General features: G+C 42.8%; 1 protein-coding gene across 3 annotated transcripts in view; it reads right to left on the bottom strand.

The window, feature by feature from the left end:
• The window catches only part of LOC148534750 (integrator complex subunit 6-like), a 51,634-nt gene extending 37,230 nt beyond the window's left edge, over positions 1 to 14,404 (bottom strand). For all 3 annotated transcript variants that reach the window (XR_015876706.1, XM_088465758.1, XM_088465759.1), the window contains exons 1-2: positions 14,093 to 14,404; positions 13,914 to 13,991 (exon numbers count right to left, since the gene is read on the bottom strand). Coding sequence is in view for 2 of the 3 variants with exons in the window: in XM_088465758.1 (XP_088321884.1) it covers positions 13,914 to 13,991; positions 14,093 to 14,203 (189 nt within the window). In the remaining variant the exon portion in view is untranslated. The remainder of the gene's footprint in view (positions 1 to 13,913; positions 13,992 to 14,092) is intronic.
• Between the last annotated feature and the right edge of the window lie 358 nt (positions 14,405 to 14,762).

Genomic DNA, 14,762 nt, shown 5'->3' with positions numbered 1-14,762 from the left:
AGTACAGTGTCCCGACCTTTTTAACCTTAAAATAAAGATTTTCCTGTCAAACTCACACCCTTAGGGGGGTGCGAATGAAAAGTTGCAAATTCAGTCTGACCGATTCAGTGCGAGTTGCTAATTGGATTGCAAAATGAATTCACTATGCAAATTCGAAGTGAAAATAGCAACTCGCACTTCGCAAATCCCACCTAATAGGATTGACCCCGAAATGTGAATTACATCCAATGGTACTATCCTATACACATTCCATTTTTTATTTTGAGGTCCCATCAAAGTTTAGAATTATAAAGATTGTGACAAAAATTTAACCTGACTTAGACGAGCGCTAAACTATTAATACGAAGTATTTGGTGTAGTAACTGTATGTATTACTATATACTGCATCACATTGTGCTTGAGGGAATAAAATATTATAAAAATATTTTTATTTTATCCTAACCTGTAAGAAACCTTCCTCCTTTAAATTGTCAGAACTTCAAAACTCACCAAGTGTCTCATGCTGCGATAGTATAAGGTACACTTTGATAAATCATCATTTCCAGAGTAACAGGGACATGAAAGAACACTGTACTGTACTTTTTGCTTTAGGCATAGGGCGCAAGGCTCCATGCAAAAAGCAAATAAAGAAAACCAGTGTTACATTGTGTCTTTAATGGACAGAAGTATCAAAGGCTGCTGTGACCAGGGCGTGAGTCCCACTTCTAGTGGAATAATGGAGAATGATTAGACAAAAAGAGTACTTGGCGTTCTCACGATAAAGAAAACATTTACAGGATATTAACTTCTAATCCAATATACGGCTGATTACTACCAATTCAGCTTCGTGCAGCAATTCATTATATTTGAGTAGGTATTTTCAATTATAATTTAACAATGTTAATGTAAAGACAGTTTACCCAGACTGCAATTAAAGAAATGAACAGGAGAGTACTTTTAGTGGAAATTATATATCTCTATCTGAAAATCAGATGTTTCAATAATAAAAATATATGATATATATATAAAAAAAATTTAATTGATACATCTGAATTTCAGATAGAGAATATAATATATATATAATTTTATTTATTTTTTTAATTGAAACATCTGAATTTCAAGCCAAATCAATATACGAGGGTGTAATGATAAAGTCCATTTTATATCGACATGGACATGTTAACAATAATATTCATAAGTGTGTGTTATGAGCCACAGACTGATACATTTTACAATATATACAGTGTATCAGCTAACCAAATGAGTATATTTAGCCTAGCGGGCCAGAATGTTTACATTTATGCAAAAACCTAATTAAGTTTCAGAGGATGTTGCCGATTGGGCATGCAAACCTTTATTGTTCATGCTCTAAGGGACAAGTCCATAATTGTGTAAGTAGTGTACTTGGAACCACAAGGGCTGATTGGGAATTCACACTTGTAGGTTGGCCGACATCTGGGCCTGTCTTCCCAGTATGCCCACTGGCATCTCCATTTGCTGGACAGGATAATGGGAGACAATCACACCTGATAGAGAAGTAATTAATTGCAGACTTGCTCTCTCCTCTCCCATGGGCTATGAAATTCAGAATCCATTTCTGTGGAAGAGGAAGCATGACAGCCTGCGTCCACACCTGGCTAGGATGCACCAGAAATTCTTTCCAGAGAACCTTGCTCCAGCATTGTTAAATTCAGAGGGTGATATTTGAACTTTGTTTTTCCCCTTTCAATTTTCTTTGAAATTGTCTGTAATCTGTGTGTACTTTTAATAGTCCTAATAATCTTCGTAATACTTTTTGTACCTATAAGCTTAGAAATTATTCTTGAAATTAAAACTTAAAATTTCTAGTTCTGACATTCTGCGTTCCTAGACCTGCGGCCTAGTGAGGCAGATGCTACTGATTTTTAAAGCGTATATATACACCATGAGCGGAACCAAAGGACCATTGTAGGAGTTTTTCCCCTACACAAATTCCTTGGTGGTGGCAGGAGAGTTCTATTTTTTTGTTAAGGTAATTTGCAAAACACCAACGTCACAACCACCGGACTTGGATGGAGTTATGGATACGGGCCCAAGCGTGAGAGGTGATGGGAAGATTTTATCAAAACAGTTCAGCGCACGACTGATCTTCCAGTTTCTATTTCGTGATCATTTACAGCTACTATACATAAAGCTGGTAATGACTGGATCTTCAGTGTATTCCACCAACTCATTGGCATAATGCCTGAAATAGAGCATCATTGTACTATAAGTTTCTCCAGAGTGCTGTACATTACAGATAACTTTTCCTAAAACTGTATGACAGATCTACTTCAAAGGGGAGTGTATATACAGAGTTAACATGTATATACTACCTCTTTAGATGAAAGTCATCAAATTTTCTTTCTTCCAGTTAAGTATGTACTCTAGTTGAGAAGATGCCGACTTAAGGTGCAGCAGACCTCAACACGACTGCACCATTAAGACATTGTAATCGTGCAGTCATTTGTCAGTCTGTGACGTGCCTACACTGAACAAGCAGTCGTTCAGTGTAGGCACATTATCTGCAAACATGCTGAACCTTATCGTCAGGTTGTCCAGCATGTTTACCAGATGATAGATGTCTAAACGGCCAGCAGGAGCGCGCATCGTTTTAGACATTTTTGCAAACGATTGAACGATAACGTTCAATCGCTCAACTTGATCGTCTAGTGGACGGGCACCTTTAAATAGATAGAAAGAAAAATATACATACAGCGAAAGTACAAAAACAAAGAAAGAATGCAAGTGAAGATAGATGGTAATGTTTTAGCCGTTCTGTTTATGTGCATGTGGTGCAGACTTTCAGATAACAAACCAGGAGCTGGGCACGCCCCAACTATCGAACCTGGGCATGGCTTCTCATCTTAGAAAACAGCCATCTGAATAAAACGATGATTAGGCACTCAGGCAGGACATGGGAAGGAGGAGTGGTAAAGGGTAAGAACTTCACTCAGTTCTTTCTACTTTCTGGAGAAAAGGAGATTCACCTGTAGGCAAGAGCTTGTTATAGCTATCATATGTTCCATTCTGCAGGCCCCTCTAGTAGAGAAGTATCTAGCCACCATGCTTCACAGCAGAGCCAATATAGTTGGGAACAGTGAAGGCCAAAAACTTCAGACTTGTTCGATCAGAAAGTCTTTCTCCACTTGCAGAGAGGCTCTCCCATGTGCTTTTTGGCAAACGTATTTTTGCAGCCAGCAAAGATTTTTTTTTTTTGCTACCATCCCGCTTACTACAGATTTGTCTAGTACCCCTAACTCTTGGCATTACTGGAGTCCCATTAACAGCTTCTCCTAATTGTCTAAGTGCACCTACCTAAAGGGTGCCCTTCTCACGAGCACTCGTAGCCCAGACATGACTAATAAAAAGAAAAAAAAAAAAAAAAAAAAAGGAGAACAGGTGGGGTTCTCTACCCTAACTAACCACCATGTATGTGCACAGCAACACAACGCAAGACTGTTTAATAGCAATTGCCCATTTGAAATAACATGTTTTCTAGAGAAGTAAAAATCTCTCCACAAGAGCTAGACCCAGGAACAAGAGCTAGACCCAGGAACCCACAAAGTTACCACCTGGCAAATATGTGATTTTATAAACCAAAGATGGACATCAAAGAAAAGCCAGGACTCTAGAACGGTACACTTGGCAAGGTGCGCTAATGTGCTGTAAATAGCTGCTTATAAGTGTTACTGTGAAAAAACCATCCTGAAATCCACAAAACCCTGCAATGCCATGATTGAGCTGAAGTCCTACAGTACAAACCCAACAAAATCTTTGCTGTTTTGCAAGGGAGTGAATCAAAGCCACAAGACTTGAGACCCTGCCAGCGCGCAGGTGATGGGACAAAAGTAAGCAACAAAAACTAATATACAAACCAACACAGAGGGTCTAGAAAAAGAGTACATGAATGGCAGAGGATTGTAGCAGCACACTGAATGTAAGACTTCACACTATAGGAGATGATGCTGAAGACCCATAAAAATATGTACATATTCTGTTTTTAAATCATACAACCCCTTCAAATGTCATTCTGTGGTTCTGTATAAAACATATCAATCTTAAAACAGTTCCTTATTGTAATTAAGATTTTGGCTTTTCAGGTGAGATGGTAACGCAAGAAATATTCCTGGATTATTCAGTCCCACCACTCCCACAGATATAACCCTCTCTAAAGTTATTTCCTGCATTCAGGAATTCTTCTCACCAATACATCACAGGTAAAAGCAGATCTTATATTGCTATAAAGAATGCTTTATAGTTTTTTGTTTTTTTAAACGCGGTTATTCTACTGAATAAAAAAATGCAGACACTTTCCACCACATTATCTAGTCTGTATACTATGTAGCAGGTGTTTACACAGCTGCATATGCAAGCCAAAATGTCAATTCAATACAAGGGCAAATTTATAATAACTATACAGCAACCATCATTTTATGAAGCATGTGCTTTGTAGTGTCCTGCTTGATAAAGAAGTGGTCTAAGGACACATTAGGGGTGATGCAGAGTTGAATTAGTTGTGAGTAATTACAAATAAATTGCTTACATCGGAGGGGGAAATTCCATTGCTGGCAAAGGGTGTGATTTGCCGTTGCAACAGTAGCCCGTTTGTACCCTTCACCAGGCCGGATGCCCTATTCGCACAAAAGGGCTCGTTACCCTATGGGGCAATGAACACTTGTGTGAGATCCCGCTGCCGCACGAGTTCCCCTCTCTTTAATTCTCCACATCGACTTACATGTGTAGATCTTCATTTGCCAAGTTGTTCCATAGCAGTCATTTTCAATGCACATTGGCACCAGCCCTACATGTGCATAGACTACAATTTCATAAACATGCCCGTGCTAAACATTGCCAACAATAAGGCATCCCGAGACCATTCATGTGTGAGGTTGCTTCTCAGCCATGGGAGTGGGCTCACTCACAATTCTGCCTAAGAACACAGCCATGAATAAAGAATGGTACCAAAACATCCTCCAAGAGCAACTTCTCCCAACCATCCAAGAACAGTTTGGTGAGGAACAATGCCTTTTCCAGCATTATGGAGCACCTTGCCATAAGGCAAAAGGGGTAAATAAATGGCTCAGGGAACAAAACATCAAAATTTTGGGTCCATGGTCAGGAAACTCCCCAGACCTTAATCCCATTGAGAACTTGTGGTCAATCCTCAAGAGGCGGGTGGACAAACAAAAACCCACAAATTCTGACAAACTTCAAGCATTGATTAGGCAAGAATGGGCGCCCATCAGTCATTATGTGGCCGAGAAGTTGATTGACAGCATGCCAGGGCGAATAGCGGAGGTCTTGGAAAAGAAGGGTCAACACTGCAAATATTGACTCTTTGCATAAACTTAATGTAATTGTCAATAAAAGCCTTTGACACTGATGAAATGCTTGTAATTTTACTTCAGTATACCATAGTAACATCTGACAAATAGGTCTAACACTGAAGCAACAGACTTTGTGAAAACCAATACTTGTGTCATTCTCAATACTTTTGGCCATGGCTGTACATGAGGAGCTGCCGTTTTGGAGTCTGCCTGATTTTCTCAATTACTACATACGAAACAGGCAGCATCCATTCTTGCTAATAAACAGAAACAATACTGAAAAGTAAAAGGTTACCAGCAACGGACAAAATATCAGGTAGATATAAAGAAGCCCCCAGAGTTGTGAGTGTGCCAGATTCACAAACATCAGCAATCCATAAGCACTGCAGCCAGCAGGTTGATTGGTTTTCTACAGCTCTGCTTCCTCCTACTTATATGGACACGTCTCAGCTTTTATCTCTAGACTGTTGTAACTATTCTTACATATGTAGGTCACAGCTACATCACACAGGCTATACATTTACCTGCTTGCATATTGCATACATAGCAATGCATGATAGAGCCACTAGTGAGCTAGCTTACCTTCACTGTGAGAATATTTACAAGTGTGACTGGGGAAGCTGGAATGTAGATTTCATTTATGAACACGAATGGGAGTTGCTATGTTGCAATCTTAAATAAAACAGTGTTTGTGTCCACAAAAATATAAAAACACATAACCAAGTCTATCAATCAGGAAGAGTCACTGTTATGAAGAGTTACTGTCCAGCTTTAGCAAGCAGCACATTCTGAACAAAGCATCTCTAATGCTGGGTACACACTGGCCGGCCAACATATCGTGCCCCCGTTGGCCAGTGTGTACAGACTATATGCCCATACATAGGGGTGCAGAGAGGAGGGGGGGGGGGGGGGGTTGGGGGAGCCGCGAGCAGGTACTACTTACCCAGGTCCAGCACAGCTCCCCATCCACAGCAGCCCAGTACACGCTGCTGTGTGCTGGGCAACTGTCCGAGGCTGCTAAAGCAGCAGTCTCCTATGCCAAAGGGGGGAGAGATCACATTGATAGTGTCCCCCATTGGCTGTGCGCCGGGCTGAGGGGCACACAGCAACCCCCTTTCATTTTTGAAAGAGGCGTGGCCACACCTGCCACGATTAGGCCATGCCCCCTACCCACTGCAGCATGCAGATGATGGTCGTTCAGTGTGTATGAACGACCATCATCTGCAGATATATCTGTCAGGTGTGTACAGACCTTAACACAAATCCCCCCCCCCCTCCCCTTAATGATAATTTCACTGATAAGTCATGTGTCTGTCTCTAAAGTTCCCTAATTAAGTGACATTTATATTCACAAGAAATTATAGACATCCCCATATTTTAGTCCCATCACAGCGCTATATTGTAATCAGTGGCAGTTTGAAGGGCAACCCCTGCAGCACATGTAATCATTATTTGTACGGAAGGGAAGTTAAAGACATTAGGTTTTACTGGCATGAAATTAATTGTTAATGCTGCAATAGTAAGTAACATTCATTCTGAAAAATGCCAGAAGTTATAAAACTCTACAGAGAATGACACACGACCAGCTAAAATCAAATTAACGAAACATTAAATCTTCAACATTCTAAGGCCATATTAAGATGAAAATAAATTTGGCATTTAAAACAGTGTGCTGTGCCATTTATTTGCTGCCACCATACAGGAGTGTCGCCTGTCTAAACAGCAGATATATTCTATTAAATATGCCCTGAATTGTGAAGCTTATAATTTGCACAGATCCAAGAAAAAAAAATAAAAAAATAGGACAAGCAATATAGGATGAGCCATTTATGTTCAACCAATTGTGCAACCACTTCATGCTGCTTCTCAGAACACAAGTCCTTCTAGCAACAGGTCATAATCTGTCCTGCTGTGTGGTGCCTCCTTATACAGCACGGCTGTCAGCCACTGGACAATGATAGCTGGCACACAGAACGTGTGTATATAGGCGAGCGATCTCACTGCCCAGAGAGTTCAATATAGGACACACTGCAATGTGGATGTCAAGCCTCCACTCCATTCTAACTGCCTATCATGGCATGGACTGTAAGCTCCACTGTGGCAGGGACTGGTGTGAATGACCAAATATTCGCTGTACAGTGCTGCAGAATGTGTGCACTATAGAAATAACTGTTATTAATGAAAATAAGCTATTGTAGACTTCTTGCCGGCAGAGTTCAATGTAGGACACTCTGCAATGTGGATGTTAACCCTCCACCCCATTCTGACTGCATAACGTCATGGCTAGGGTGTCCTTAGCGTAGGGCGAGCTCGTGTTTAACAAGTCCCCCTACAATAACTATTTTTATATAGCATGCCAATGCAATGGTTTTTTTTGCAGTTATACACATGCAGATTGACATTGTATTGAAAAGGTTGATTTAATAAAAATAAAAAACAAACATACAATGCTACAGAAAATTATATATATATATATATATATATATATATATTTATTTTTCATACACAGGGTGATTAAATAGTATTTTTGGGCGGCAATAATTTATAGGCGCCCAACATTGCTTTGGGCGCCCATTGCAGCACATAAAAGCACCGGGTTTAGCCACACAAAGCAGCTATTAGACAACTTGAGAAGTGCCGTTTGGATGCCCCAAAAGCTGAACTTTTTGCACATTTCTGCTCGCTACCTCAGGAGGATGCGAGCAGAAATGTGGGCGCCTTCGGCATTTGCTTCCAATTGAATTGATCTGTTGGATGCCCGTTACTTAGAGCACCCAAAAAAAATGTAATCCCCTCCATAGAACACGTACTGGCCAGTCAGTATAATCATTAATAAGGGACACCAGGCATAGTCTGTTTATGCACATTTAAGGGGGAAAAGAAAATAGGAACTTGGGCAACAATGTGTGGCCTGTATGCAGTGAAGGAGCACCTTCATTCCACAAATTGCCCAAAAATAACTGATCCGATTGGGCTCAGTAATGGGATTAAGATGGAGAAGACATATGCATAATCAGGATCACGCTCATCACATCTGGGCATCACATGTGCTCTGAGAGCACTGCCATCATGGAAAATCTTCTATGGCCACAAAAGGCTGCAACGTGGAGTGAAGACGGCACCCAAACCATGGCAAGAAAATATGCCCCACATTACAGAACCACCAGGGCCTCTCACTGGTGCAAACATACTCCCATTTAGATAGTTCTTTTGGTTGGTACCACATGAGCAGTTTACTTGCGAAATAGGATTCATCTGATCATATCAACTTCTTCCACTGTGTGGTTATCCCATGTATCACAGATCTCGCCAACATGCATTGCAAGGTGTGATTAGCAGTACATACACTGCAACACAATTCTGATGTGGAGTGCTAATTGGAAAACTGGCTGCTTTCTCCACAGGTTACATTTGCTGTCAATATGCAGTTATTTGTCTATTTTGCATCTCTAATTACTGCATGGATATTTCAGTCCTGGAATATGTGCTTCAGACCAGTAATGCACTTTGTGAATTAAGTTTTTTGTAGGGGGTGAACTAAATTGTTTTCGTCGATAGCACTAATGGGCACCCATCAGAGAAATTAAATTGTTGCTCCGTTCGGGTGCAATAGCCTCCAACATTTCTGTTGAGGTGGTTGTGAGCAGAAATGTGTGATAAGTCAGTAGTCTGGGGAGCCTAACCGGTCTAACTGGTCGCGACAAGCATGATAATTAATGGGCACCAAAGACTAAATTGCTATATTGGGTACCCATAAGCTTGGCCAAAAAGACAATTGATTCGCCCCCCCCCAGTCCCATGCAGATACTACCTTAAGACTATGTTTGTGAAAACAACCTAGTTGAGTGGTCTTGGTCACTGAGGCTCCGGTCATACAACATTTAGCAGCTACGCCTCATTTTGCGTTGTACAGATGTCTTGTTTACCAGACACCTGTTTGTGCTGGTTTATCTGTTTGGATCAGAAGCAGAGTTACAAAAATGTGTGTGTTTAATAGGCCAGCTCAGGGTACTTAATGTCCCTTTACCAAACTACTGAAAGCACCCCCCAAAACACCCCTATTCCAAAGTCAGAGGGCTGCTCTAGAACGTTTTTGTGTTACCCTGAATGGGTTGGGATGTTATTTGCATAAATGATACCAGCCACACTTGCAGGGAAACCATTATTTTCAATATATAGGTGTCTTATTTAGCCAGGAGTTTAATACTTTTTTCTTTTATTAACTAAACAGATCCAAAAATTAAAGACTAGAGTACCATTTTCCATGCTGTTAGAAAATGACAGTGTTAGGAGAGCTTGTAATGATTTTTATAATTAGATTACATGTTTAACTTACCGAGACCTTGCAAGTCAAGACACAAAGGTGTATGCATGATTACAGACACGCACTGACTACTGCAATACAGGAGGCCAAGAGGTTGCCAGAGCTGAGTGTTTGTGCAACACCTCTCCCATTTGATACATTACAGTGCAAACACATCCCACTGCTCTTGGATAAGTGGCAATGCAGGATGTGTCCTTGCGCTGACATAAAGGCTTGTTAACTCGTACTTTTATCTTAGTGTTTGAGACCTTGAAATACTGTAATAAAAATACACTTTGAATATAGTTTACTATTTTAGATAAAGATGTTCTCATAAAGGGATTTTTTTGTACCAAATGTCATGACCTTGTGGATTCAGGGGCTCTCTAAACTTATATTCTCTCCTCTTGCAACTAAAAAAAAAAAAATGAAACTGTGAATGTTTATTTTCCACAATTTTAATTTCACTGAGAGCACATTCCATAAAATATACAAGTCACTGCTCAAACTAAAATGACTTGGGACAACAGTAGTAGCTGGTTCTACAGCAGGGGTTCCCAACCACAGTCCCGAAGGCACACAACAGTCCAGGTTTTAGGGATAGCCAAACTTGAGCACAAGTAACTTAATTATTACCTCAGTTATTTTGATTTAACCTTCTGTGCACAATCATGGATATAACTAAAACCAGGACTATTAGTGTGCCTTGAGGACCGAGGTTGGGAATCACTGTTGTACAGCATCCTTTGTACAAAACTTCTTATTAGTGCTCCTGCTGCCATTAGGATGACTCTTCCTCCATATTATAAATTATATGAAGATAAATTGCAACATAACATTGCATGTGGGAATTATGGTTTTCACTAACCCCACAACTAATATACAATTTGGCATACTCTTAACAAATTACATCAGGCAGACGCAAGGTGCAGCTTGCTGGTTAATTATAAGAACTGTAAGAGCAGTTTTTAGGACTGCCTCTGTGGGTATTATATAACTGCATATGCAGCAATGATTATATACTCTAGCTTGTATCAAATATTATGCAATGTTTTGCATTTCAAGACTTTTGGATGGTTTCTACTTAAGTACTTTGTAAGGCGCTGTGGACCCCTTGTGGATATTATTATTATTAACTGTAGGGAATTCAGCTCTATACTTTAAGCAATCTGTTTTTGCACATTATTTAAAACAAAGTTAGATTTTGCTGTATTTTGCCTACATACCAGACTATATTTTGCACAATTCGCCCAATTTCGACGCATCGGAACGACAGTGTAAAATGTGCAAATCGTGAGTGTCCACATACCCGCGGGACGTCAGTCGTATCTTCAGATCTTGCCTACAGCTGAGAAGATCTGCCAATCTCGTACATGATGCACTGGAATCGTTAAGGACGCACAATAGTTGGCCACTTAAGCACCATATCATGTCCGGAGTGCCGGGGAGAGTTCAAGGGAAATCATTAACGATATTTCATCATGAGCACATTGTCTAGTATGTACTCACCTATAGAGTAAAGGCGCACAACCACTTGCCGATTTCTATGAGTGATTCAACGATAACGATATCGTTAAATCGCTCATGAATCAGGCACATTAATATCGGAAACGACCAGCGATGTACGCTCCCGCTAGTTGTTTCCGACATCAATCATCGCCCAAACATGCTGGTCAACCTGACGATAATGTCAGATTGAGCATGTTAGCAGATGATTGATGTGCCTACACTGAACGACTGATCGCTCAGTGTAGGCACAGCACAGACTGTGAAACAACTGCACGATTAAAATATCGTAATCGTGCAGTTGTTTCAAAGTCTGCTAGTGGATGTGCCCCTTAAGGATATTTGTAATAGAAGGGCAAATTTAAGACAATGTGTCCCTTTCTCAAATCTCTACAAAAAAGGTGTCTTTCTAGACAAATTCAACAGCTGGTATGTGTAACATAACCCATGACCCTATAAGGTGGTGGGCCCCTGTCCAAATACAGGTGAATTGGTCCTGAGAAAGGCCCAGAGATGATGAACGCCAAACAATTTCAGCTCCCCAGGCTGCAATGCCTAGAAAGTTTGAATTCTGAGCCTCCCCATAGCCAAATATTATTCTTCAACGTCTCATCCATACTAGAAGCCTACATTAGCACTGGTCTACAAGTGGTGGTGTGACTGTACTAGAAAGAATGATTGCATAATGTAAGCAATCTTACCAGAATGATGAAGAATAAGCCAAAAATCATGTCACATTAAATTATTGAAAAATAATAAAAATGCTATAGTAAACAAAAAAAGTAAGAGCATGATTAGCTTTTATTGGGAGTTACGCCTCAAATTTATTTGTGCCCAAAACACGTTTGAAGACTATAGTTTCTTCTATCAATTTCTAAAAAAGAAAAGAGAAATGTAAGCTATTTCTTATAAGAAAGAAATTAAAGAATAGTGCACAAATTTGACAATGCATTAAGGCAGTGTTGTCACGTGATTAGATTAAATGAAGGTCCCCATCAGACAAAGCTAATCCACAATAGAGATGAAGACAAACGGTACATATTTGAAATATTCTGACTCACTTAAGGTTAGGGTTTGGTTTAATCACACTTCAAAAACGAAAAAGAATGTTTCATTGAAACATTCTCCTGTTTTAAAGGCAAAACTTTGCAATATTTTCTTTTTTACAGGCTGTTTGCAATACAAATTATTAAAAGGCTGACAAGCAGGGATACCCCAATTTGTGGTAGGGACAAAAGGGGCTGTGTGAAGCTGCAGGTCCAGTGAATAGAAATGCAATCACCCCTACCAGGGGTGGACGGATCAGTGCTGCTGATTCAGACATCACCTAAAATTACACCATTGCATCACTTACATGAATCAACATGTTAATGCAACATCCGATGTATTTATTAGGTCTACCAACAAAGTAGAAACCACACACTGACCTGTGTGAGCATATCTTTAGCATTTAGCTGTCCTTCCCAAAATCCATCTTTTATCTTGTTAGACACAAAGGGCGGATTTCAATTGTTTTCGCGGCCTGATCTCCCGTCTAAAGCGACAGATCGCGGGCCGCTATTCAATTGTTCCAGCTTTTCGCGCTGATCGCACCCAAAGTGGTCGGGTTTAGCAGCGTAAATCGGCTAACCCCAACCAAAGACTTGGGCGCGACCGTGAAAAGTGCCGTTTGGGCGCCCCAAACAGGTCACTTTTTGCCGATTTCAGCTCTCACCCCTCTGGGGCTGCGAGCTGAAATGGAGCGCTGGCAGCTGATCGCGCCCAACAGGAGCATCAACTGAATAGCTCCGTCGGGTGCGATGGGGGCTGGAAACAATTGAATTCCGCCCAAAGCGGTCACACCATCCAAGACCAAATAGGAGGACTGGCGGACAGATAATCATTCTGATCGGTGATCTGACTTTGTAGTAATAGGCCTAGATTTTAGCGATTAAGGTTATTCCTACATTGTCTTATCAGTAAAGACTAATGTTTGAGTAGTGTGGAATATATGAAGAGTTAAGTGCAATGGCACTACTACCAGATATCTACACTAAATACCAAACCTGTTGCTCTCCAGCAATCTTTGAACTACAAGACAGAATATAGACAACTAATTATGTGCAATTCTACAAGAACAGCAAAAAGTAAGGGGGGGGGGGGTGACCACAGGAGATAAGGGTACGGGAGAGGATTCAACAGCAGCAGACAGTAGAGGGGAGACAACAGCGGCAGAGGGTTACGGAGCGTGGGGGGGGGGGGCAATAGCGGCTGAGGGCACATCGGAGGGGTGGCAGAGTAGCAGAGGGCACAACGGGAGGTGGCAGAGACCACATCAGGGAGGGTGGCAGAGGGCACGGGCTGAGCACTAGGGTAGTACCCCCGCCTCTCCGTATTCCGGGTTACTGTGCAGCCCGGGCCTCTCCGCTCAACGGCAGGAAAGGGGAGTTCCGGGACACGCCCTCCACCAATCAGGCGGCGGCTCCGCAGACGTCACCCAGCTCCGCCCATCCTGCACTCTCCTCCCCGCCTCCATCTCGGGCGCCTTATAGCCCATACAAAAGCAAGATGTCCGCCATCTTCCGTGGCTGCGACCCGGCTACTCCCGCCGTAATATCCCCCCTCACACACCCCGCCCGGGGCCAGCGAGTCCCCCGCCCTCCGCTCGGAGAGGAGTCCCGCGAAGGGCACTTTATCTTCCCGGAGGAGGGACGGCGATGTAGCGGCCCTGCCATGTTCCCCCCACTGCCCGCAACAAGCCACCACGGCGCCGGGTGGCGGAGGGAGGGGATGATTACCTTGATGCAGTATGGAGGCTCGTCATATGTAACCAGCATGTACCTGTCGCCCCTACTAGCCGGATCCCGGGCACGCAGCTGCGGGGACACAAACACAACAAGTCAGCAGTCAGTACAGCGCCCACACAGCCCCGCGTCCCTCTCCCAGGCCGGGCACAAGGGGCAGGAGGTCCCGTTACCTTCATAAATAGCTCAACCGCGCCTTTGGCAATATCCAGACACGTCGTGCCCAGGTAAGTGCGCTGGTTCATAGAGGCGGACGTGTCTATGAGGAACAGTAAGATCGGCATGGTCAGAGCATACCGCCGCCCTACCACTGCCCCGGGGCCGCCGCTGTACACTGTGTACACGGAGGGTGGGTTGCCCCCTGTCTATACGCTGCGGCTCCCCGGCCCCAGGACGGGCCGCCCCCTGTGCTGCTCACTTGAGCTCTGAGTCCCTGCACCGTGCTCACTGATAGATAACTTCTCCTTCCGAGCCTCCCCGGCCACACCACGTGACACTGCGACGTCTCCATTGGCTGCCTAGCCCAGGCCGCCGCTCACTTATTCATGAGTGCTTCCTCGCTGCGCCTTGCCAGGCGGCCATGTGACCTCCCGACGCCCCATTGGCCGGCGGACGCTTTGCATAGATGACTGCATAAATGGGCGTGGCCTCGGGGGGGAGGAGTGCCGCGCGTTTTGGGAGTTGTAGCAGACGCCGGGTGGCGGCCATGTTTGTTAGGGGCTGCGGTGTGTAGTTACAACCAGGTCGCTCTGAGTCCTCGCCTTGCTGGGCTGCTCTCAGCGTTACTGCTGCGCAAGTGAGTGGCGTCCCTGATGCTGGGCTCCAGGTACTCCTGTCAAAGCT

The sequence above is a fragment of the Taudactylus pleione genome, unplaced genomic scaffold (genome assembly GCF_031769625.1).
Source record: "Taudactylus pleione unplaced genomic scaffold, aTauple2 ptg000064l, whole genome shotgun sequence".
In the NCBI taxonomy this organism is placed as follows: domain Eukaryota; kingdom Metazoa; phylum Chordata; class Amphibia; order Anura; family Myobatrachidae; genus Taudactylus; species Taudactylus pleione.
Note: the sequence above shows the minus strand (reverse complement) of the source record. Positions and strands in the feature narration are given on the sequence as shown.